Source organism: Gracilinanus agilis, chromosome 2, assembly GCF_016433145.1.
Source record: "Gracilinanus agilis isolate LMUSP501 chromosome 2, AgileGrace, whole genome shotgun sequence".
Lineage (NCBI taxonomy): Eukaryota > Metazoa > Chordata > Mammalia > Didelphimorphia > Didelphidae > Gracilinanus > Gracilinanus agilis.
The window spans coordinates 114045958-114069623 of record NC_058131.1 but is presented as its reverse complement, the minus strand read 5'-3'; the positions used below and the strand labels follow the sequence as shown (position 1 = coordinate 114069623).

Here is a 23666-nt window from a genome sequence, read left to right as displayed (position 1 = left end):
AGAAATAATGAGAAAAGCAAAGTTCAGGATTAAGGAACAAGGCAGATTTACAGACAGTATAGTACCTTCATGCTTTTATGTCATGAATGCTTTCTCTGAAACAGAATTAGGTACTGGACCTATAGCAAGTGCTAAATAATGTCATAAACAATGAAAATGATTATTTCCTACCTGGCTGCTTTCCTGTATTTGATCATGGTCTTTAAAAACTCATCTTCCAGCAAGATTACATCAATTCTGAAACTTACCACACCTCAATACCTACTGTTTCTTGGCTCCTCTCTCCAGGTTCTGACTAGAGTGGATTGAGGGGTGGACATTGTAGAACTCTTCCCAGATCCTGTTTTTAGGGAGGAGGCAAAAGGATAGCTATCTTATAATTTCCTTCTAGATTATATGTTCCTGCTCTGTGCTGACTACTCTCCTTTTTAGCCTCCCCTGTCCTGGACTTTTTCTGCTACTTTTTCTGTGTTCTTCCTCCATTAGATTGTGAGCCTTTTGAGAACTGGGATTGTCATTTGCCTTTCTTTGTATCCCTAGCATTTAGTGTAGTTGATTTTCCTAAGTGTTTATTAATTTTTAACAACTAGGAAAAGGTACATTAGTAATGTAGGACTCATCCCTCCACTGGCTGATTATTATTATTATTTTTTAAACCCTTACATTCTGTCTTAGAATGAATACTAAATATAAGTTCCAAGACAAAAGAGTTAGGCAGTTGAGGTTAAGTGACTTGCCCGGGGTCACATAGCTAAGAATTGTCTGAGGGAAGATTTGAGCTCAGAACCCCTGTCTTCAGGCTTGGCTCTCCATCCACTCAGCCACCTAGCTGCCCCCAACTTTTTATAGTTAGACCACTATCTTGTCAGAGTTTCAAATGCTCAGATACTAGCTGTGTGACCTTGGATAAGTAATTTAACCTTAATGCTTCAGTTTTCTTAATTGTAAAATGAGATAATAACAGCACCAATTTTACAGAATTGTCATGAAGATCAGGTGAGATATTATGTGTAAAGCATAGTATGTGACACAGTAGGCAGTATAGATACTAGCTGTTACTATTACAGCAACTATTACTGTAGCCAACACCACCACCACCACCACCACCACCACTGCTACTATTGCTACATCTCATTTATAGATTTATAGTGGAAGCTGTTAGCTAGCTTTTTAGTGGTCCTGACAGAAGTCCCTTGGTACTTGAGCTGCTTCTTTTTAGATGTTTGTAGTATTTTTTTCTATGATGTGTAGATGCTCTGGATTTGAGCTATTAGACTCCTGGAACAATTTCTTTGGGGAATACTCTTAGAAATAGATTCTTTCTTTACCCTCTCATTCTAATATATATGGGCAGTTTTGATTAATGATTTCTTGAAATAGTGTCCAGACTTCTTTTTTTTTAAAATCATGAGTTTTAGGTGCCTCAATGATTTTTGAATGATGTCTCATTGAAGTTTTTACCAGGATAGGATTTTTTTAAATCAACTTAACTTTTTAAAAAATCTTTTGATTTTTATTATACTATTTCTTATTGTGTCATAGAGCCATGCTGTTTATTTTATTCTAATTTTCATTATATCCATTTTTTGGATGAGTTTACCACCTTCTGTTATAAGCTATTCTCCTTTCAGGTCTTTCTTCCAGATATTTTTATGTTAGAAGAATTTGTTTTGGCAAAAAGAGAGGTTACCTCTTATTGTTAGAGGATAAGGAGATAGCAGAAGAGACATCTGAATATTATGGAATGAGGAACAGGAGAGAAGAGGGAATTTGCTGCTAAGGGTGTACATTTTTATGGCTTCATTTTTTCAGTGAAATGTAGCTATACAGCAATGCTGATTTATGTTACACAGCTAATGAAGTGTTCTATAGCGCTTAATTGGATCAATGTGGTATATTATTTTGTCATATAAGGAAAGATGATTACTAGACTTGATTTTGGTTTTCATACTGGGACGCTTAAAAGTTTAATAGGTCACTTTTTAACTTGTTCAGCTAGTTTGCTAGTTCTTTCTGGCTTGTGACTCTTGCAAAAGGTACATTAGAAAATCTCTCTGAGAAAGGAACAAAGTTGTCATTTTAGATATATAATATTTTTCTAAATGTATCTAGTTATTTACACTTTTATCTCCCATTAGAATGTGTATCCCTTCAAGGCAGCAAAATTTTTTTATCTTTTTTTTTATTTTGGTATTGACCATATTGCCTGAAGCATAGCAGACACTCAAAAAAGTGAAAACTTGTTAGTTGACACAACTCCCAAAGTAATTTACTTATTTATAGAGGAGGGAAATTATTGAACATGGATATTTAGAGAGGACCCCAGATTATGTTAAGCTGAGACCAGTGTCACTGAATAAAAGAGTAAGTGAAAGAATATGTGGTGCTGGGCAAGTCACTTGAACCCCCATTGCCCACCCTTACCACTCTTCCACCTAGGAGCCAATACATAGAAGTTAAGGGTTTAAAAATGTTTAAAAAAAAAAAAGAAAGAAAGAAAGAGTATGTGGTGGAGAGTAAGTAAGGTATAAGATGTCTAGAAAAGTAGAAAGGGACTAAGTTGCTAAACAGGGGATTTTATATTTGATTCTAAAATTGATAGGGAGCCACTGGAGTTTATTGATTAGAGGGGTTGACATTGTTGGAACTCCCCTTTAGAAAAATCATTTCAGTGTATCAACAGAAGATGGATTGGAGTGGGGAGGTGGCAGGCCAACCAACAAACAGGCTTTTGCAGTAGTCCAAAAACTTGGGATGAAGAGGGCCTGTGCTAGAGTGTTGGTAATATCAGTGGGAAAGAGAGAGAAGAGATCTATTTAATAAGTATTACAAATGTGAAATTGACAGGCCTTGGCAACAGATCGAATATTATGAATGAAAGATCATGAGGAGTTAAGGATGACACCTAGGAATTTGAGCTTAAGGATTGGGAGGATATGATAGTATCCTTAACAGTAATAGGGAAATTTGGAAGGAGATAGGATGGTTTTATGGGGAAAACAATTTTGGTTTTGGACATAGTGAATTTAAGATGTCTTCCAGATATCTTAATCTGTTTTGATTTGTCTGAAAGGCATTGGTGATGTGAGACTGAGGCCAGTAGAGAGGTTAGGACAGGATTTATAGCTTTGAGAAAGATCTGTATAGGGACAATAATTAAATCTATAGGAGCTCACTAGGAGAAGTGATTATGGATTGAGAAAGAGAGCCTAGGACATTCATAGTTAAAGGATGTGATCCGGATGTGTCTAGCAGAGAAGATTTTAGTAGTTTTCTGATAGGTAGGAGTGAGTGTGAAAACCTAGAGAGAAGAGAGTATTAAGGAGAAGGTGGTGATCTGGTAACTTTGAGAGAATAGTAGAATGCTGAGATTAGAATCAAGATTGTAAAGTATTATGAAGAGAGTAAGAAGAGAGGAAGTGAAGGCACTTATTGTAGATGGCCTTTTCAAGGAGTTAAACCACAAAGGGTGGAAGAGATAAGACAATCTATGATAAGGATGGAATGATTTATTGTGGATTTTTTGAGATTGGGAGAGATTTGGGCATATTTGTAGGCAGTAGAGAAGGAATCATTTTAGAGGTAGAAATTGAAGGTAGAGTGGGACTCTGTTGGAGATGTGATAGAATGAGATTGTTTATGCATTTAGATGGATTTGCCTTGGTAATCTAGGAGAAGCTCAGGGCCCCTGAAAATATTGCTTCGATTATACTTAACTTAAACTGCAATGGCTCCCTGATATACCCAAGATCAAATACCCAAGATCAAAAAAATTTCTTTAACAATTAAAGCTTTTCACAACCAGGCTTCTTCCTATCTTTCCACTCTTCTTATATAGTCCCCCTCCCACAGCTCTGTGGTCTACCTCTAATAGCCTCCTTTTTATTCCTCACAGATAGTACCTACTCTCACCTCTCCATGCCTTTGCATTGGCTCTCCCTCAAGCCTGGAATGCTTTTCTTTCTAACATGAATCCTTGCCTTCCTTGAAGAGTTAGATAAATCACCTCTTGCATGTGTGTGTAATCTTCATTTTTCTTTCCTCTCTTTTCCATAGAATTTAATAGCAGGGATTTGGTTTTGCTTGATCTAATTACTAGGGCTTAGTATAACCCTTTATAAATGTTTGGTGATTGTACTTAATCAACAAATGCAACTGTATAGAATAAGAAGAGAGATTAGAAATTTGTTGGATGTGGTTTTGATTCCTGTAGCAAGTGACAGGAGCCTAAACAGAGCCTTGAAGAATCCCTACTATGTGAGTGTTAGAGAATTTTTTCAGAACATGGGGTTGTTTTTTCTATTATAAGTATATAGACAGGACATGGAATGCCATGTAGAAGAAAGAACAAGGTCATTTTGAGTGAAACATTTTTAAAAGGAGAGTAAATAATGTTCAAGAAGTCTGGAAAGATAGATTACAGCCAAGATTATGAACCAGAGGAGTTTGTGATACTTCTCAATGTGTTGCCTTAAAAAAATAAGTTGTTTATAATTTTTTAAAATATAAAAAACTACTTTATATTTAACATTATGTCTTGACCTTTTAGAATGGGTGATAGGAATGGCAATCTTTGATTTCATTAGTATAAGGAGATATCAGATGAAGAAACTCCCTCTTTCAGTGAGGCTCATCTCCTTTACTATTTATTGTCTCTAAGAGTGTTTCCTAGAATACTAAGAGGTTGAATGATTTTGTTCTTAGTCATATAGCTTTTATATATATGCCAGGATTTGTACTTGAACCAGGTTTTCCAGGCTCTGAGGTTAGCTCTGTACTAATACTAAACCTCATTGCCTCTCATATCCCATAGTGAAATGTACCTTTTTGAATGGCAAGATACTAAACCATATCAGTTTTATATGTTTGTTTGCTTGTGATCTTTATTATATAATTGTGTAGAAAATAACATCTTTTTATTTTTTCATAGATTAGAATATGGCTGCATATACCTGCTGTCATGCAGCATATTATTCCATTTAGGACCTATGTTATCAGGTAAGTTTTCATTTTTAAGTTAATTTAATATTTGTATCACATTATGTGAATGATTATATATTTATTATCTTAGAGCTAGAAAGTTCCTCAATTATTTTGGAGTTTGAGGCTCAGATTTTGTTATTACTTCCATGTTACTTTGTTATGTTTTTTAAATGCCATATTTAGAACCTCTTTTAGAAACCATTTTCCTAATGGAAAACTAATTTCTTTCATTTCTTTGGAGGGGAGAGGAGGTTTGGAGAGGCTGGTAGCTTCTGTTCCCCTGCCAAAGGTGATTTTAGGATTATAGGGTATAGATCTAGAGATGGACTAATTTAGTCTCCTAATTTTAGAGATGAGTAAAAGGAGTCCCTAAAACCTGACCTGTGGCTTACTCAGGATCACACATGATCATCAGTCATCAGAATAGTGAATTGAATTTTAAGTTGTCTCCCAAGTTTTTTGAGCTATAATAGTCTGTAAGATTGTGGGGGAATCTTTCTTGCCCTTGCACTTGGTATTACAGCTTTGCCATATTTCTCTTTTAGCTGAGTTAATTGTTCATTTATTTCTTCTGTTACATAATAGTAAATTCTGGCCTATTGTGAAACCAGCCGCTCCAAACATACTGGAATAGAGCTATTAGACAGTATGCAACTGAACTGAATTCCAACCATCTTAGTTACTAAATTTCATTTAGGTGCTATTCACAACAAGTAAACTCCTAGGTTCCTATAAATACAAGTAAAGCTATTTTTATTTTTATTTTTTTACTCTTTTATATAGCTGCTGGTATAGTACCTCTCTGTTTGTTTGACCTCTTTCATATCTTCGCTCTGTAGCTTAGGTTTTCTATGTCTAAACTTATAGAATCAAACTAGATGATAGGTCTCTGCCTACTTTTAAGCTTCATTATCTATTTTCTTTAACTGTTACTTTAGCTTTAGTAATTATTTACTTAAAAATAAGTCCTAGGGAGTTTTTTGAGGCACACAGAGGTTTAAGTTACTAGTTCAGGGCCAACCAGGTTTTTGTTATTTCTTTTTTGACTCCTGTTGCCTGAGATGTGATTAGTAGGGAATGTCAAAGGCAAAATTTAAGCTCTTTCTGCTTCCATATCCCACACTTTATCCACCATAATACTGCTTCCTTCATATACCACTCTCTTAATTCTCTTCACAAGGTGCCTTTTCTGTGACCTTAAAAGCTCATTACATAACATCTCTGGGCATCCATTTTCTTATTTTAATATGATGTTTGGTACTCAATAGTATCATCACCAAGCATTTATCATCTGTTCCAAATTGTTATGATCCTATGACAGATTGGTCCTTAGCTATTCCCTTGATAGTTTTCTTAGTTTTCATTCCGTATCTAAAAATCTGTAATCTCTTGAAAGGAAAAGGACTGTGTACTTTTGTGTTTTATTGGTTAATGAAATAATTTGATTACTGGAGAGTTGTAGCAGAGGGGGAAGAGAAGAGCGAATCTATTTTTACTCTTTCCTTTTTTTTTTCACTTAAAGATGATAATCTTTGATTATTTCTTCTCTATAGACTAGGAATATAAATATTAAGCATAATCATTTTAGTAAAATTATATTATAGTAAAAATAATGAAATTCTGCCATGGAGCCTATTGTTACTATATTTCTTTTTTCTTTCTTTCTTTCTTTTTTTTTTTTATTTTAAACCCTTCACTTCTGTGTATTGACTTATAGGTGGAAGAGTGGTAAGGGTAGGTGATGGGGATCAAGTGACTTGCCCAGGGTCACACAGCTGGGAAGTGTCTTGAGGCCGGATTTGAACCTAGGACCTCCCGTCTCTAGGCCTGGCTCTCAATCCACTGAGCTACCCAGCTGCCCCCTGTTACTATATTTCTATTAGGAATCCCCTCTTGTTTTCAAACATTAACATTGTGCAAAACAAACTTGAGTTCTTGTGTTTTTTTTTAAAACCAGGATAAAAGCAATAACTCATTTATTGCCAAAGCATATGTGTTTTATGTTTAAAAATCTGTGGATTGAATTGGTTGATTCACTTGTTATTTCTGAGTTAGTTCTTTTGTGGCAGGGAAAAAATTAATTTAAAGACATTACCATATCTTTGCTTAATGTTCTATTTTAATTAAGATTCCTGTCTCTCTCTCTCTTTTTTTTTTTTTTTTGCTTATCAATACACCATGAAAATACATTTTTGGAATGTGTACCATTTTTAGATTGCTATTATTTTAACTTTGGTTATAAATCTGTTCTTTTCTTTGAAATCCCCCCATCCCTAACTTCCTTCTAACACTTGGAAGTTATTTGTATTTGTTAATTAAATTAATTTGAGACTGGTTTTATAGCAAGTAGTTAGACTTTTTCTGATGGGATATTTTAAAGATTTGAGGTAGAGTTAATTTACAGATCTATCTTCCAAATTTATTTTATTATTATTTTTTATTCAAAGATTTTATTTTACAAATTGTATGTAATAACAATTTTCCACATAAGTTTTCTGAAGTTATATGATCCAAATTGTCTTTCTTCTTTCCCTCCCACTTCCTATGACTGGTAAACAACTTGATCTGGGTTTATACATATTATGAAAAACATTTCTATGTTGTTCATATTTGTATGAGAATACTCTAGTAAAACCATAACCCTCAAAAAACCCAAATAGCTAACGTGAAAAATCATGCTTTGATTTACATTTTGACTCCAACAGTTCTTTCACTAGAGGTGGATAGTATTTTTTGTCATTATGAGCCCTTCAGAATTGTTCCTAATCATTGTATTATTGAGAGTAGCTAATTTTTCAGTTGGCTGTTGTCAATATTGTTGCTACTATCTACAGTGTTTTCTTGGTTCTGCTTATTTCTCTCTGTCAGTTCATGTAGATCTTTCTAGCTTTTTCTGAAATCATCTTGGTTATCATTTCTTATAGCACAATATTATTTCATCACTGACACATTCCACAATTTGGTCAGCCATTTCTGAATTGATGGACAGCCCCATAATTTTCAGTTCTTTGCTACCACAAAAAGAGCTAATAAATATTTTTGCACAAGTAGATCCTTCCCCTTTTTTATGATCTCTTTGATATACAGTCCCAGGGGTGATCTTAGATGATCAATTGGTATTTGCAATTTTATAGCCCTAGTTCCATTTGACTTACAGAATGGTTAGATCAGTTCAATACTCCACCAACAATGTATTAGTGTCCCAACTTTGCCTCTTCCAACATTTATCACTTTACTGTCATATTGATCCCTGATACATATGAGGTGGTACCTCAGAGTTGTTGTAATTTGCATTTCTCTAATAAAGAGGGATTTAAAATATTTTTCCATATGATTATCGATAGCTTTACTTTCTTCATCTGAAAACTGCTTGTTCATATCCTTTGACCATTTATCAAGTGAGTAATGACTTGTATTCCTAAAAATTTGATATAGTTCTCTGTAAATTTGGCAAATTAGACCTTTCTCAGAGAAATTTGCTATTAAAATACCCTTCTGCAATTTGTTGCTTCCCTTCTAATATTGTTTATGTTGGTTTTGTTTGAACAAAAAACATTTAATATAATCAAAATTATTCATTTCATATCTTAAAATGCTCTCTATCTGGTTTGGTCATAAATTCTTTCCTTCTCCATAGATCTGTCAGGTAAACTATCCTATATTCACCTAATTTATTTATGGTGTCACTCTTTATATGTAAATAACAAAGTAGATCATTTTGATCTTATCTTGGTATATATAGGACAGTGATGGTGAACTTTTTAGACACTGAGTGCCCATACGGCAGCCCTCATGGTATATGTGAGCCCTGTCTTATCCTAGACAGGGGAAGGAGGAAGTGCTCTCATTGGACTGCTGGACAGAGAGGTGGATGATGTGAGAAATGTCCTTAGGCATGCGTGGAGAGGGGGAAGGGAGTAGCCCTCTCTGGCATGTGCACTATAGGGTTGCCTGTATGGGCATAGGATGTAAGAAAATGGTCTATACCTAGTTTGTACCATATTCTTTTTCAGATTTCCCAGTAGTTTTTGTTAAATAGTGAGTTCTTATCCCAAAAGCTGGAATCTTCAAACACTAGGTTGCTACATTCATTTACCCCCGTATATTGTATATCTAATCTATTCCATTGATCCATCATTTTATTTTTTATTCTGTCCCAGACTGTTTTGATGATTATTGCTTTATAGTACAGTTTGAGATCCACTACCACAAGACTACCTTCCTTCACATTTTAAATATTTATTTTAGGTATTTATGCAAACTTTCTGACCAGGACTTAAGACAGAGTGCTGCTAGAAACATGGCTGATTTAATGTGGAGCACAGTGAAAGAACCATTGGATACAGCCTTATGCTTTGATAAAGAAAGCCTTGATCTTGCATTTAAATACTTTATGTCACCTACATTGACAATGAGGCTGGCTGGATTAAGTCAAATAACAGTAAGTTACATGTGTTTTTTGTAATTTATTTTGAAAATCTTTTCGTTGTTTGCCTAGGGTAGAAATTAAGATTGAAATTCATCTAATTCTTTATCTTTTAAATTTATTTACCACAATTATTTATTATTGACTGGGACTCATTTGTAAAAGGAACATTGAGATTCTCCATTGCATTTAACTTATAAGAATATTGTATCTAAACCAATATAGATTTTAAAAAATATATAGTTTTGATTGACCAGTTCCATTAAGCATTTCTTTGCCTAGTGAATCCAAGTGCTAGATTTGCCTTTGACTAAATACTCAAGAATCTTTAGATATTTTTTCCCTTGAAAATAGTCAGCTGTTATTTTTTAACTTTCATACTTCTGAGTTCCTTTTAAAAACATTGGAGAGGTAGGTAAAGCATTTTTAGAGAACTTTTTAAATCAAGTTGATGAAAAATCTTTTGGTTTTGAGCTTTCTTAGAAGTTGTTTTTTAAAAATTAATATTGGCAACATTTTTGAATTTATCTGTGATATAGGTTGTTGATAAATCAAGGATAAAATGTCAATGAAATTTTTCTTAACTGGTTTTTTAAATGTTGCTTTGGCTTCTCAAATTTTTTTTTTTAATGTTGATATAACCAATGAAATTGTAGTGCTGAATTGGGAGAGTTCAATATGTATATACCTATTTTTAAAATAATATTTTTATCTAATTCCTAATTGTTAATATTGCTTGGTTTCTTAAAACTTCTAAGTGGTAGGAAGACCTTCTTGCCTGTATTTTGAAGTGGTTTCTTTTTTCTAATAACAGAATCAGCTTCACACTTTCAATGATGTGTGCAATAATGAATCCCTAGTTTCAGACACAGAAACGTAAGTAAAAATATCATTTTGAGTACTTCTCCACAGGTATATTGTATATACTTCCACAGATTCATGTCTCCTAATATGGTCTTTTGTAGATGTAGATTTTTCAGTGATATATATCTGTAATCTGATATATATGACTGACATAGTGTGCCTTCTGTAAGTGCTTTGTCTCAAGGCTTCATAGTATCTTTTAAATTAGAAGTTCTTCAAAGCAATTAAATTTAAAATTCAACCTTAATTCTATGGTTTTAATAATTTCACATATATCATTTTGGTTTAAAAAAGCAGGAATGACTGGGGAAAGAAATTTGAAGTTTGTAGCATTCATATACATATCCCTTTTTACAATATGCTCATATTAACTAGATTATTTCTGGTTATAGTCTTGGAAATAATTTCTTAAAAGTCAGTTTCTAAGAAAAGATTATACTCTTCTAGTTTACATTTTTACTTTATCATCAAACTGATATTTATATCCACATGTAAGTATATAGACCAATCTCTCTTTACCCTTATTAATTTAGCTATTAGTGTTGTATTATAGATAAATATTCAACCTCAAAAGAATTTTTCCTGAAAGAAATATCAAGATCTGATATTTTTAGAGTTCAAGAAATTCTATTTCTTTATCTCTAAAATGAGGACATGGTTGTCATTATGTGACTAATGAACAATTAAATAAGGATTAAAATAATGCAGAAAAATTTTTAACTATTAAAGAGTTCTAAACATATTAATATTCTTTTTATGTGTTAGCCCAGAAAGTGTTCAAGAAGGGAAAATTAGATGGTGATACTTTATAATAAAATATTTAAAAAGAATAAAAAAGCATGCTTGATTGGTTAAAATTGGTCCACATTTCAGATACAGGTTGTGGGAAGGAAATTGAAAGGAAAGCTTCCCGGAATTTTGTCTGCATAGTAGGGGCTTGTAATGGCTTATGTTTTAAGAGTATCAGATGTGACCTTTATCTGTCCTACAAGATTCAGCTATCAAAATGATGTACTTAAAGCTCAACTCTGATCACATCACTCTCTTGCTCAAGAAACTCCATTGCTCTCTATTACTTTTAAGATCAATATGAACACTTCTTTTTGAAATATTTGAAGTTTTTCACCACCTAACTACAACTTTATTTTTCCCTCATTTCATGTTACTTCCTTTCACATATTCAAGTCTACTCAAGTTGGCCTTCTTGCTATTCTCTGGTATACATGCTATCTCTCATATCTGTGCCTTTTTGTTTGGACAGTTACCCCTTAATGTAATTTACTTCTTATTTATTAGAAGTCCTAGCTTCCTTTAAAGCTCAGCATGTTTTCTTCTACATAAGCTTTTCTTTATCCTCCCAGATATTGGTATCATTCCCTGAAATTGCATTATATTTATTTTATATATATTTCACATGTGCTTATGTGAATATATTGTCTCTCTTAATGTGATGTTAGCTCCTTGAGAGCAGGAAAAGTTTGTTCACTTTTGTCTTTGTATTAGAACCCAGTTTAATACCTGTCATGTAGCCAACACATATTAAATGCTTATTGGTTGATCGATTAGCTCCCATCTTGAATTTAGAGTTGTGTATTGGTAGAAGATATTATAATTATTTATTTACTAGACTATGGGACCATTGATTTTGTGTGCATGGAATGATGTAGAAATCTAACATTTTCCAATGTAAAAAAGTTTAAAATTTACTATGTATTATATAGTATCTAAGATTGTGGTTTAAGAGGTTGCCTTTCCCAGGGAGAGAGTGGTGGATGGGAACACATAACTAAAATTTAGCAAACATTCTTGTAGTATGCTTATGTTTATAATTCATATGATTTTATACTTATAATTTAATATCATAGCTAAGGCCATTTCTGTTAAAAATATCTTATAAAAATGTCTCAGGTAGAAACCCTTACTTTGTCAATATGTGACTAATTGGCATGTAAGACTGTTTTGTTTCGTGTTTGTCTTTAAAACTTGCCTACTAGTTTCATTCTTGTCATTGTTTAATCTGTACCTTTATAAGTTTCTTTCCCATCTCTTCACACTGTTTTTTATTTATTAATTATTCTTATGTTTAATTGGACTAAGGAACTTTTCAGTTGTTGTTGTTTAGTTTCTTTAATTTAAATCTGTGTCAAAAGGTCAATACCTTTTGGCAGTTGTTATATAAACTCCCAAATCAAAAGGAAATGTGTCCTACAAATACTTGTTCACTTTTAATTCTTTATTATTATAGGACATATTTAACAGTATTATGAAATATACCTGAATATTTGTCCCATTTCTTGAACTTTGTTTATTTTAGCTTAATAAAAATAATGAAATTTGGAATGCATTTAGATGTTAGCTCATTTTGTAGGACATTGTGATATAGTTGTGGGCAGCAAGGTGGTACAGTATATAGAGTGCCTGGCTTGGATTTAGGAAGACCTGAGTTCAAAATCTGGCCTCAGACACTTACTAGTCCTGTGACTCTGAGCAAGTCACTTAATTCTGTTTGCCTCAGTTTCCTCATTTTAAAAATGGGATCATGAAGAGTCAGATAGAATTGAATAACAACTTGATATATAGCAAATAGGATGCTTGACTTAGAAAATTCCAGATATGAATCCTCTCTCAGATACTTACTTGATATTATGACCTCAAGCAAGTTGGTTAATATTAGCCATATTTTCCTTATCTGTTAAAGGGTTATTGCAACAATACTATATAGTACTATTGTGAGGATCGAATGATGGTAATAATAGCTAACATTTACAATATGTTTTTAAAGTTTACAAAGTACATTACAAATATTATTTCATTTGATCCTTATTTAGGAGATAGATGATGGTGTTATCCTTATTCTACAGATATAAGGAAAGAGGTCAAGTTCATAATTCTACTTTGCCACCTTGTTGCATATAAAATGGCAATGTATATAAAGTGCATTACAAAGTTTAAAGCAGTATATATAAATTATAGCTAAATTGCTTTAGTTAAAAATAAAAGGTAGGGGGAAGGTGTGCATCAGTGGCAATAGAATGTAGCCTTTCTGTGATATTTCTTTTTCTGTAGCTCAATTCCTGTCACATGCTTTAATTTACTATTTTCTTTGTATTCTCATTATTTTTCTTGAAAACATAACTGTTGAAATGAAATTTATTAAGCTATGGAACAAGAAATATGAAACCCTTTTGGCAACTTTGAACAATATGGGAAGTAGGGCATACACTATCTCTTTTACTTTTTTCTGTATGCATAACTTGATACAAAATACTTATATTTTAAAAAATTCTTTGAGATCTGCTACTTCTTTTGGTATGGAATTGGGCTTGTGATTTTATTGTTATAGGAAATTCCTAGCTAAAGAAATTATCTCTACATATCTCTGATATATGAAGGTATTCCTCCTCCCTACCTCCCTGGCTTCTTCTCACTTAGTCTGCTGGAATTTGATGAGGTCTTTTTGTTCCCATGTTGAGTGCTGGTTTCATCATTCAATACTGAGACAAGAAGGCTTGGGTTCAAGTCCTATGTTTAGTTGGGTTTAATTGCTCTGGAATAGTGGTCTATTCCCTTCACTTCTTCTCATCTCTATATTATTAGATGTGAAAGACCAATGTTTCTGCTGTCTGTTGGGCTAACTTCATACCTTTACTGTAGGGTTTAGGTGAGAACTTTGCAAGTCTGACAGCAGTAGAAAGCTTTATTTTCTTTTATTTAATCACTAGCATGGTATGTATAGGATCATAGATTTAGAACTGGAAGGCACCATAGAAGTAATCTAGACCAGTCTTCTCCCCTTATCCCTTTTTATGGAGGAAAAAGAAACTGAAAGTCAGAAAAGTTAAAGGATTCCCTTAAGTCTTACAGGTAGGAACTGATAGAGCCAAGATTTAAACCTGAGCTGTTTAACTTTCCCATTCTTCATCTCCCAAGTTGCCAGGGAAGTAATAGCTTTGTTAGTGATTTAATTTCTTAGTGCCAGCTAGGAACCAAGATTATAAATTGCAGTCCAGGTATTAACCTGCATTCCCTATAACAATGGAATTAGAAGTCCAGACAAAAAAAACAAAGTGAATACAACACCAGTATTGTTATTCATTATTACATACTCTTAATATTTATCTTTTTCCCTTTTGAAATATTGTTTTTATCACTTATTCCTATTTTACCTTTAATCTTCAGTTTAATTCTCATTTTCTTTCTTTTTTTCTTTTTTCTTTTCAAGAAAATAGCATGCAAGAATGGATATGACAGTGGGTTTGGAGTTAGTAAGAACTGGATTTAAATTCTACCTTATATGTTTATTAGCTATGTGACTTTGGACAAGTCACTTAACCTATTTGTGCCTTATTTTCTTTACCTGTAAAATGAGGTTAATAGTACCTACCTCTTATGGCTGATGTGAGGTTCAAATTAGAATATATATAAAATGCTTTGTAAACCTTGAAGCAGTCTATAAACATTAGGTACTATTATATTAAACATTTTTTAATCTAGAATTTCTTCAAAGTGAGCATTTCCATGTATACAGAATACAGAAAAGTGTTTTATAAATAAAACAGTGAATCTCCATTTCATCCTGTTTGCTTTTTTAAAAAAATTATTTGTTACTTAACACATTGCTTTTAAAAATGACCTACTTGTCTGTGTTTTCTTCTGAATTTCCTTCTGTTGTTGTCTTTGCATTTTTATAAATGTTTCTCCCTTTCTCCTCTTTCTGGGGCATGACTAGTTCTCCAAATTTCTCCAATTAAACTGAAGAAAAAAGATAAGCATAGTTAAAAAAAAAAACAAGACAATCCATACAATGGATATGTCAAAATATAGGACATTTTTGCTGCTTAAATCCATTAACTTTTTGTTGATGTAGGTAATATCAGGTCTTCTGGAGTTTTTGAAAGTTTTTTTTTTAAATGATGTTATATTCCTTGGGACTTGTTTTCTTAGTTCTTCTTAATTCACTGTGCATTAGTTTCTACTTTCCAGGATTCTTAGTGGCATAGTATTATTCCATTACATTCATATTTGTTCAGCCATTCCACAGTAAATGAGTAGTGGCATCCTTTAGATCTCAGTTATTTTCTTTTCACTTTTTTTAATCTTGCTAATCTCCACTTCAGGATCAGGAAATTTGCTACTATTCCCAACCCCAGTATTAATCTCCTTCTGAATCACCACACTCCCTGTTTATAAAGTGTGTTGTACTTCTATAACAACCTATGTTTGTGTGTGGGGGTTCATGTGTTGGAGTTTGTTTAACCCTCCTTTGATTCATTTAAGAGTTAGGTTCTACTGATACCTCCTCCTTTCACCCCTTCTTCTATGTATTATAAAAAATAGCACACTGCTCCCTTTTTTTCCTTACTACAGTATTATTTTTTTTCTCTTCCAGCTTTAAACCTGCAGAACTGAACCAATCTATCCCCAGTATTTATTTAATTTTAGTTCTTGATGCTCTTTGAACATGTTTTTGAAGGGCCACAGTTAATTTCTCCCTATTAGAATGTTAGAATGTATCATACCACAATGTTAAAATAAGTTTTGCACATTATCTCAGTTGAAAATTGACCTCTTCCTTATCTGAAACTCTCATCATCTTATCTTTGTACTTCTAGCTACTTCTAACATTATAATTTTAATTAGTGTTAATTGTATCCTTCTAAAAACTTGTTTTATTAAATTCCAGTATACATTAGAGTTCTATTTTTTCCCCATTTAATTTTTGTATTAGCAGTATCTTGTACATAGGAATTTTATTTCAAATGAGTGAATACATGTTTTGTGAAATTCTTTATAGGCAGGGGTTGTCTTATTCTTTAGATTTTTGGCTTTCCTTTCTGAGATCTTCAGATATAGTGGTGTGGTTTGTATATGTTATGGGCAGTGGGCTTTGGAGAAGGATATGAAGATCGAAATGAGGTAGGATGAAGCATAGAGACATAGAAATGAAACCTTAGAATTAACATTGTTACTTGATCATATTTGACTTCTGTTATTCCTAAAAATTAGAGGTTTGAAGTGTTCATAAAGGATGACAACCCTGCCTCCGCCCCAGTTGTTTAGAATTTTACCAAGAGAAAGTTTAAAAGATATGTGACATGTTCCTTTGATAGAAGATAAAAATTAACTTTAGAGTTCCAGTTAAACATCAGATGAGACTAAGTAATTTGCATCAAATGGTATCTCTTTGGCACACTGATGCAATTTTTTTCTGAACATGAAAACTTTGGGATCTGTTAATAATGTAGTTAAGTATTTTAAATTGCCCAGCGTTGGTCTTAATTTTATAAAAAAAACTAAATGGACTTAGTTCAGATTTCGCCCTACAAGGTTAGTTGACATAAACCACATATTGATTCCTAAGATTCTTATGGGGAGTAGAAGAATTAAAATAACTTTAGATGTTTTTAGGCTTGATAGAATATATTTTCCACATGGTCTTCTTGATTATTTTGCTGATTAATTATGACTAGTTCTTTAATAATAAGTATGACCATTCTTAAAGAGCACCATCATTTTATACATATTATTTCGTGTGATTTTAACGCAACTCTGGGAAGCAGATGTTATTATCCCTACTTTACAGTTGAGGAAACTGAGGCAACTAGATTACATGAAGTAAATAATTCAAATTTCATATACTTGTACAATATAATTTTACCAATTAGTTTAATGTTAATTGTAGTGTTTATCATATACTATAGTGGGTGTTCTGTTTTTCTTTTTGGATGGAAAATATGTAGTTTTAACATTTTATTCAGAGATTTTTATTGGTGACTGCCAAATGTCTAAAATATAACATTGCTAAAAGATTTGAATAATATTTCTTACAAAATATAAAATTTCTAAACACAGAAAAAATTGATTTTAAATTTTGAAAAAGATATCCAAATAAAATTAGATTTTAAACAATATAGTAAATAAAAAACTTCTAGAATGTTTAACTTGCCTTTAATAGGAAGGTGGATAATATACATCTATAGTGTGACATAATTTTAATGATCTTTTTATGATAATGTATATTTCTTTCTTTTTTTTTAAATCCTCATCTTCCAGCTTAGAATCAATACTATGTATTGGTTTCAAGGCAGAATAGTGGTAAGGAGTAGTTAATAGGGGTTAAGTGATTTGCCCAGGGTCACATAGCTTAGAAGTGTCTGAGACCAGCTTTGAACCAAGGACCTCTCCCATCTTTAACCTGGCTCTCAATCTACTAAGCACCTACCTGCCCTGGATAATGTATATTTCTGAGAAGAATTAAAATACTAGAATTTATTGTAACTAAAGAGATTGTTTTTATTTGAAGTGCTATGTATGGCAAATCAAAGGCAAAGTTAAGTATTCTAAAATAATATGCCTTCAGCATTCATTTGTATATAGTAAGCTTGAAATTTTTTTAGACTCAAGAACTGATTTAGACTGCCTTTTGTTTTAGATTTTTTTTTTACTTAGATCCTGCCCTAATTCTTTTTTTTTTTGTCTCTGCTAATTTCTATATCTTTACTCACTTCATATAGACACATATAGGCATTCTCTTCTTATTCTAGACTCTCCTAATTGACCAGAATTATTCATCTCCAGATTTTTCAAGATTGTGCGTGCTTGCATGCGTGCGTGTGTGTGTGTGTGTGTGTGTTGGTCATATTTTAGCTATTTTGTGTCCGTATTTGCCATCAGGTTACAGGAACATATTAAAAATTGAGTAAAAAAAAGCAACCTGAAACTTTCAAAATGTGGCATCTATTATTGTAGGTATTTCTAGAGTAATGAAATTAAAAATACTTTTGCAGGTTTTCCTGGACCATACTCTAAATAACTTAATGTTTAATTAGATAATTTTGTTTTCTTCGGTTAACTCCTTGGTTTTATTCTTCATGACTGCTTTGTATGCTATTTGTTTTATATATTGTGGTATATTTTGATTTTGTTTTGCCTTTTTCTAAGGAATAACATAGATACTTTTAAAGAATAGGAAAGAATATACACACATTTATTTTAGTTTAGAAGTGAAACTTTTGTTATAACTTGAGATGAGATATGAAAGGAACATTCATGGGTAGATTTATATCAAACATGGATAATTGAAACTGAAAAGTGAAAGGGGGGGTCCCAATTATACTTCATTTTTTGAGTATCTTTTTCATTCAAAGGAGATGTTTTGGTAGGAGAAGACACTCATTTCCTCATCTCATACTGATAAAATCCTTTCATGTTCAGAAATTCTTCCATGTTAAGGAAGTAGAACAAATGACTATGGATAAAATATGCTGTCTCAAAAGATTATTGCTAGTAAACTAATTACTTAGGAAATTCTCATTCTTGAGTTTCATGTTAAACTATAAAGGGAATTATAAAAGCTTAAAAGCTTCAAAGGAGAAGGAGGAACATTTTCCTTTACTATAGGAACAGAGTTGACTAATGATGTGGAATTAAGTACATGAGTAATGATGGATCTTTTATCCTTTGACCTTTCTTGGACTTAAAAAAAAAAACAAAAAACAAGTTGGCTTTTATATTAGAGCTATATAGTCAGTACTGGCAAATTTCTAACCTGTGTTGGAAAAGAGACAGGATCTACTTTTCCTTTTTCTTCAAGTATTTGTTATTTTTCAGGACTGTCTTGTCCTGCAGGAACTGAAAGAGATTTTTTTTTTTTTTTTTTGGCTCTTTTCCTTTTCTCAGGCTCAATTTTCACTGAGAGCCTTTCAAGCTAAATCCATTATTTTTTCCCTTCCATCATTGAAGTCACTTAATTTCCATCATTGAAGTCAGTCCTAAATACTTTTTTAAGTTCTGGCTACCTTTCAGTTTTAGTTTTAGCAGCTATATGGTATAAGTAATAATTGAAAAGTGTATCATAAATCTTTAGCAGAAGCATGATCTAAAATTTTGTTTAAATGAATCAATTAAAATAAAGCATTTACTATATCCCAGGTTCAGTGCTAGATGCTAAGGATAAAGACGCAAACAAATAAAAAATTCTTTAGTATTAAAGGAACTAAAATTCTGCTAGGAGAAATATTTAGCATACTGAAAAGCAGTAGTAAATAAAATGATATGATGACAATATATATAATGCAGGAAATAATAAATTTGGCAAAATTATAATAATAGTGAACAGACATATAACTTTTTAGATTTTAATGCATTTTATGTCAAATAACATCAATACATTAGGGAATGCCACCTGTACCAAACTTCAACAGTAAATAATCATAGCTGATGTCTGTAAATAGAAAGTAATGTGAAAGAACTAATAACACCTCATTTTTCTCATGCTTTAAATTTGTAAAATGCTTTTCTTATGACAATTTTCTGAGGTTAAGTAGTGTAGCTGACTTAACTAGGGTCAAATAGTGAAACAACTAGTAAATTATCTGTTAGGATTTGAACTGGGGCTCCAGTTCATCACAATATGCACTGTTTCCCATCTTACTTACTCCTGTACATGCTTATATTGAAAGTTTCTAAATATTTGAAATGTGACTAATAGTTCTTTGTAAATTTTACTACATATCTGAGAATATTTCAAATTAAATCATTCTTTCATCATATGTAGATATTGGAAATAAAATGAATATTGACAAAATTTTTGAAGGGCCAATTAGTCTGAACTGATGTTTAAAAATTGGATAAGGAAATGGCAAACTATTTTAGTAGTTCTGCCAAGAAAATTCCAGATGGGGTCACAGAGTCAAACAAAACTGAAAAATGACTAAACAACAAAACTTTTTAAAAATTACCAGTAGAATTTTACTAATTAAAAAACTAGATATTCAAGCTAAAATATTGCAAAATGCTGTGAGTTGTCCCCCCCCCCTTTTTTTTTGTTCAGGAGTTGAGGCAATGGGGGGAAACATTAATATGCAAAATTAATGTTTAGATAATGAATCTTTAATAAATTTGTCTCATTTTGTGAGGAATCTAATTTTTAGCTCTAAAGGAACGGATGTTTAAGTGATGTTTGTAACCCAAAATGTCAAAATCTGATATTTTTAACATTATAAAGGATTTTACCATTTAATTTCACCCATTTATATATCTGCAACATTTTTAGCCAAATGCTTGGAAACATACTCGAGACCTTATAGAAGGTCCTAAATTATGGGAGAAAGACATATGCAGGAATTATAGGACCAGAGGAAGAAGTAGAATAAATGACAGAGAACATACACATTGAGATTCTGATCCATTGAAGTGTTAGGGATATTAAAAAATAATTGAGGCAAAAGTGTTGCCAGACTTTAGAAGATGTTTGGGAGGTATGATTCCTCACTAAAGGTATTGGAAAAAGTTGTTTTAAAGAACACCTTTAATCTTTGAACTAGATTTCAAAGAGTTAGTACTATGTTAGGGGATCCTAAGGGGTCCTGACAAATATTTGGGGGTCCCAAAGAGGTGAGGAGAATGAGATATGGGGAAAAGGGTGACACACATCAAGAGGGCCAATGAAGCAGGTAGCAATCAGATGTAAGGTTTATTGATCACAGCTAGTATTTTATAGAGAAAGTGATATTGGCTAAGGAATTAGGTAAGCTTTTAACATGGACAGTGGTTAGTATTGATTTACAATCTTAGTACAATGATTTAGTTTATGTCACCAAAACTTAGAGTTTTCTATAGGATAATAATTCAGTATGTCAGTGTGTAACCATCTAACAAAGTTTCTCAGGGAAATGTTTGCTTCAGTGAGTAGAACAAGCCAGAGACAGCCAAGAACTTATCAGGTGCTTTGGGTGAGATCATAGGTGCCTGGCTCTAGCTAGCTGATGGCTCCGATTTTATTGGAGCCTACTCTCACTACTGGGGGCTACATTTGTTCCTATTTTATTTAAATTAAACAAATGAAAGGAAGGTAAGTGAGTGTATGGCTTGTATGGATTGCGTAAGGCTAAAAAGCTAAATTCTATTTTGCTAAAGTTTTATTTGCTTGGAAATGCAACTTTTGAAATTTCATTTTTTGCTAGGGTCTTTTTTCAGAGGCTTCAGAATATGCTGTGTGTATTGAGCACAGTGTTTCTTCATGGCTTTAGTGTAGAAGATGACTTCCACTCCAGAGTCTTTTGCTTTGAGTCAGGTGGTCCAATCCTAGAGTTACTAATACTGCCCCCAGGACAAAGCATCCTCCTCTGAAGTTTTTGCATAGCCTTTGTTGGATTGTTAGGATTGCTATGGCTTAGTAGAGACTCTAGGTCCTTTTACTTTATGACAAGCATCACTTATCACAGCTTAAGAGAACTACTTTTAGGCCTGATTCTGTTAGCATCCAAATCTTGGTTCCATAAGTCAAACAAATATTCACTTACCACTTACTTATAAGTCAAATTTTTTTTATTTCTAAGTGTCCATGCTATTATGCTGCTAAGGGTTATGTTGTGTTATGAAGCAATATATTAGGGTCTGGTATGAATCTTTTCTTCCTAATCAAATCTGCAATAATTGTTTGGTGTAAAATGTATGTACTACATCTTGCTAAGTGTGGTTCTGTAATGGTGTGCTATCTTCTGGTGGAATAAGTGTGAGGTTAGATCGAGTTATTAGAAAGGAAAATATATTTTAAAAACTTACATTTGATACAGAGATAGTTATAGCTAATGCTAGAATACAAGAATACACATCATTATAAGTTACATTTTTCAAGGTTGCTGAACCACAATGATAGTAAATAATTGGGCTGGGGTTAATAGTTAAGATTGATCAGTCTTATGGAAGCTTGCCACTTCCAGGGATTATTATGCCATGTGAACTGTTCTTTTGCTTCTCTCCAAATCCTGGGCTTTGGTGGGTTGGGGCTTCAGAGTAGTCATCTGGATTTTTTCATATTTGAATGTTCCTGAAAGGTTCTTTGCTGTAGGTGTTCATTTCCTGTTTAAATAAAAACAAAAAGACCCCCATATTATAATTCTGGGTTTTTTTGTTTTGTTATGTTAGTTTGTTGTTTTGTAAATAGGTTAATCTGATTCATCTTCAGTGATTCTACAAATGAATTAACTTACTAGAGATTCATTATAACTCCAATTGAAACAAAAACTTGGGCTGAGGTACAATGTCTTAAGTAAGTAGTGGAACATATTTGTTTGCTATATATATTCAAATTTCTGGGGCTTCAATTATTTCACTTTGCTTAGATTATAACAATTCTCTTTGAAAGGAAAAAGCAGGGAAAGGATTAAACACTGTTTGACTTTAGGTAAGAGTCAGGGTTATTAATCAGTCATGTCTTTCCTTTTGAATGGTGGATACAGTTCAATGATCTATCAGACCTATACCTGAATTCAAAACTCAAAATTAATATTAGTCGCAGTTCCAAAAGTTTTTACCTTAAACAGCAAATCTCACCAATTGCATCTTGGAGCTGCAAAATTTTTATTTTTTTTATTTTTTTAAATTTAAACATTTATTAATATTCATTTTTAACAGTTACATGATTCATGCTCCTACTTTCCCCTTCACCCCCCACCCATGGCCGATGCACATTTCCACTAGTTTTGTCATGTGTCCTTGATCAAGACCTATTTCCAAATTGTTGGTAGTTGCATTGGTGTGGTAGTTTCAAGTCCACATCCTCAATCATGTCCACCCCGACCTATGTGTTCAAGCAGTTGTTTATCTTATATGTTTCCTCTCCTGCAGTCCTTCCTCTGAATGTGGGCAGCGTTCTTTACCATAGATCCCTCAGAATTGTCCTGGGTCATTGTATTGCTGCTGGTACAGAGGTCCATTACATTCAATTTTACCACAGTATATCAGTCTCTGTGTACAGTGTTCTTCTGGCTCTGCTCCTTTCACTCTGCATCAGTTCCTGGAGGTCTCTCCAGTTCCCCTGGAGCTCCTCCAGTTTATTATTCCTTTGAGCACAATAGTATTCCATCACCCTCATATGCCACAGTTTGTTCAGCCGTTCCCCAATTGAAGGACATACCCTCCTTTTCCAGTTTGTTGCCACCACAAAAAGCGCAGCTATGAATATTTTCGTACAAGTCTATTTATCTATGATCTCTTTGGGGTACAAACCCAACAATGGTATGGCTGGATCAAAGGGCAGGCATTCTTTTATAGCCCTTTGAGCATGATTCCAAATTGCCAGGCAGAATGGCTGGATCAGTTCACAACTCCACCAGCAATGCATTAATGTCCCAATTTTGCCACATCCCCTCCAGCATTCATTACTTTCTCCTTTCATTTTAGCCAATCTGCTAGGTGTGAGGTGATACCTCAGAGTTGTTTTGATTTGCATTTCTCTAATTATTAGAGATTTGGAACACTTTCTCATGTGCTTATTGATACTTTTGATTTCTTTACCTGAAAATTGCCTATTCATGTCTCTTGCCCATTTATCAATTGGGGAATGGCTTGAGGTTTTATACAATTGCTTTAACTCCTTGTATATTTGAGT

At 32.9% G+C, this 23666-nt stretch overlaps 1 protein-coding gene across 1 annotated transcript in view; it reads left to right on the top strand.

Moving 5' to 3' along the window:
- Positions 1–23666, top strand: part of USP34 (ubiquitin specific peptidase 34) — a 362663-nt gene that overhangs the window by 115401 nt on the left and 223596 nt on the right. The window contains exons 6-8 of the mRNA XM_044659479.1: positions 4931–4998; positions 9232–9424; positions 10224–10285. Of these exons, the coding sequence (XP_044515414.1) occupies positions 4931–4998; positions 9232–9424; positions 10224–10285 (323 nt within the window). The remainder of the gene's footprint in view (positions 1–4930; positions 4999–9231; positions 9425–10223; positions 10286–23666) is intronic.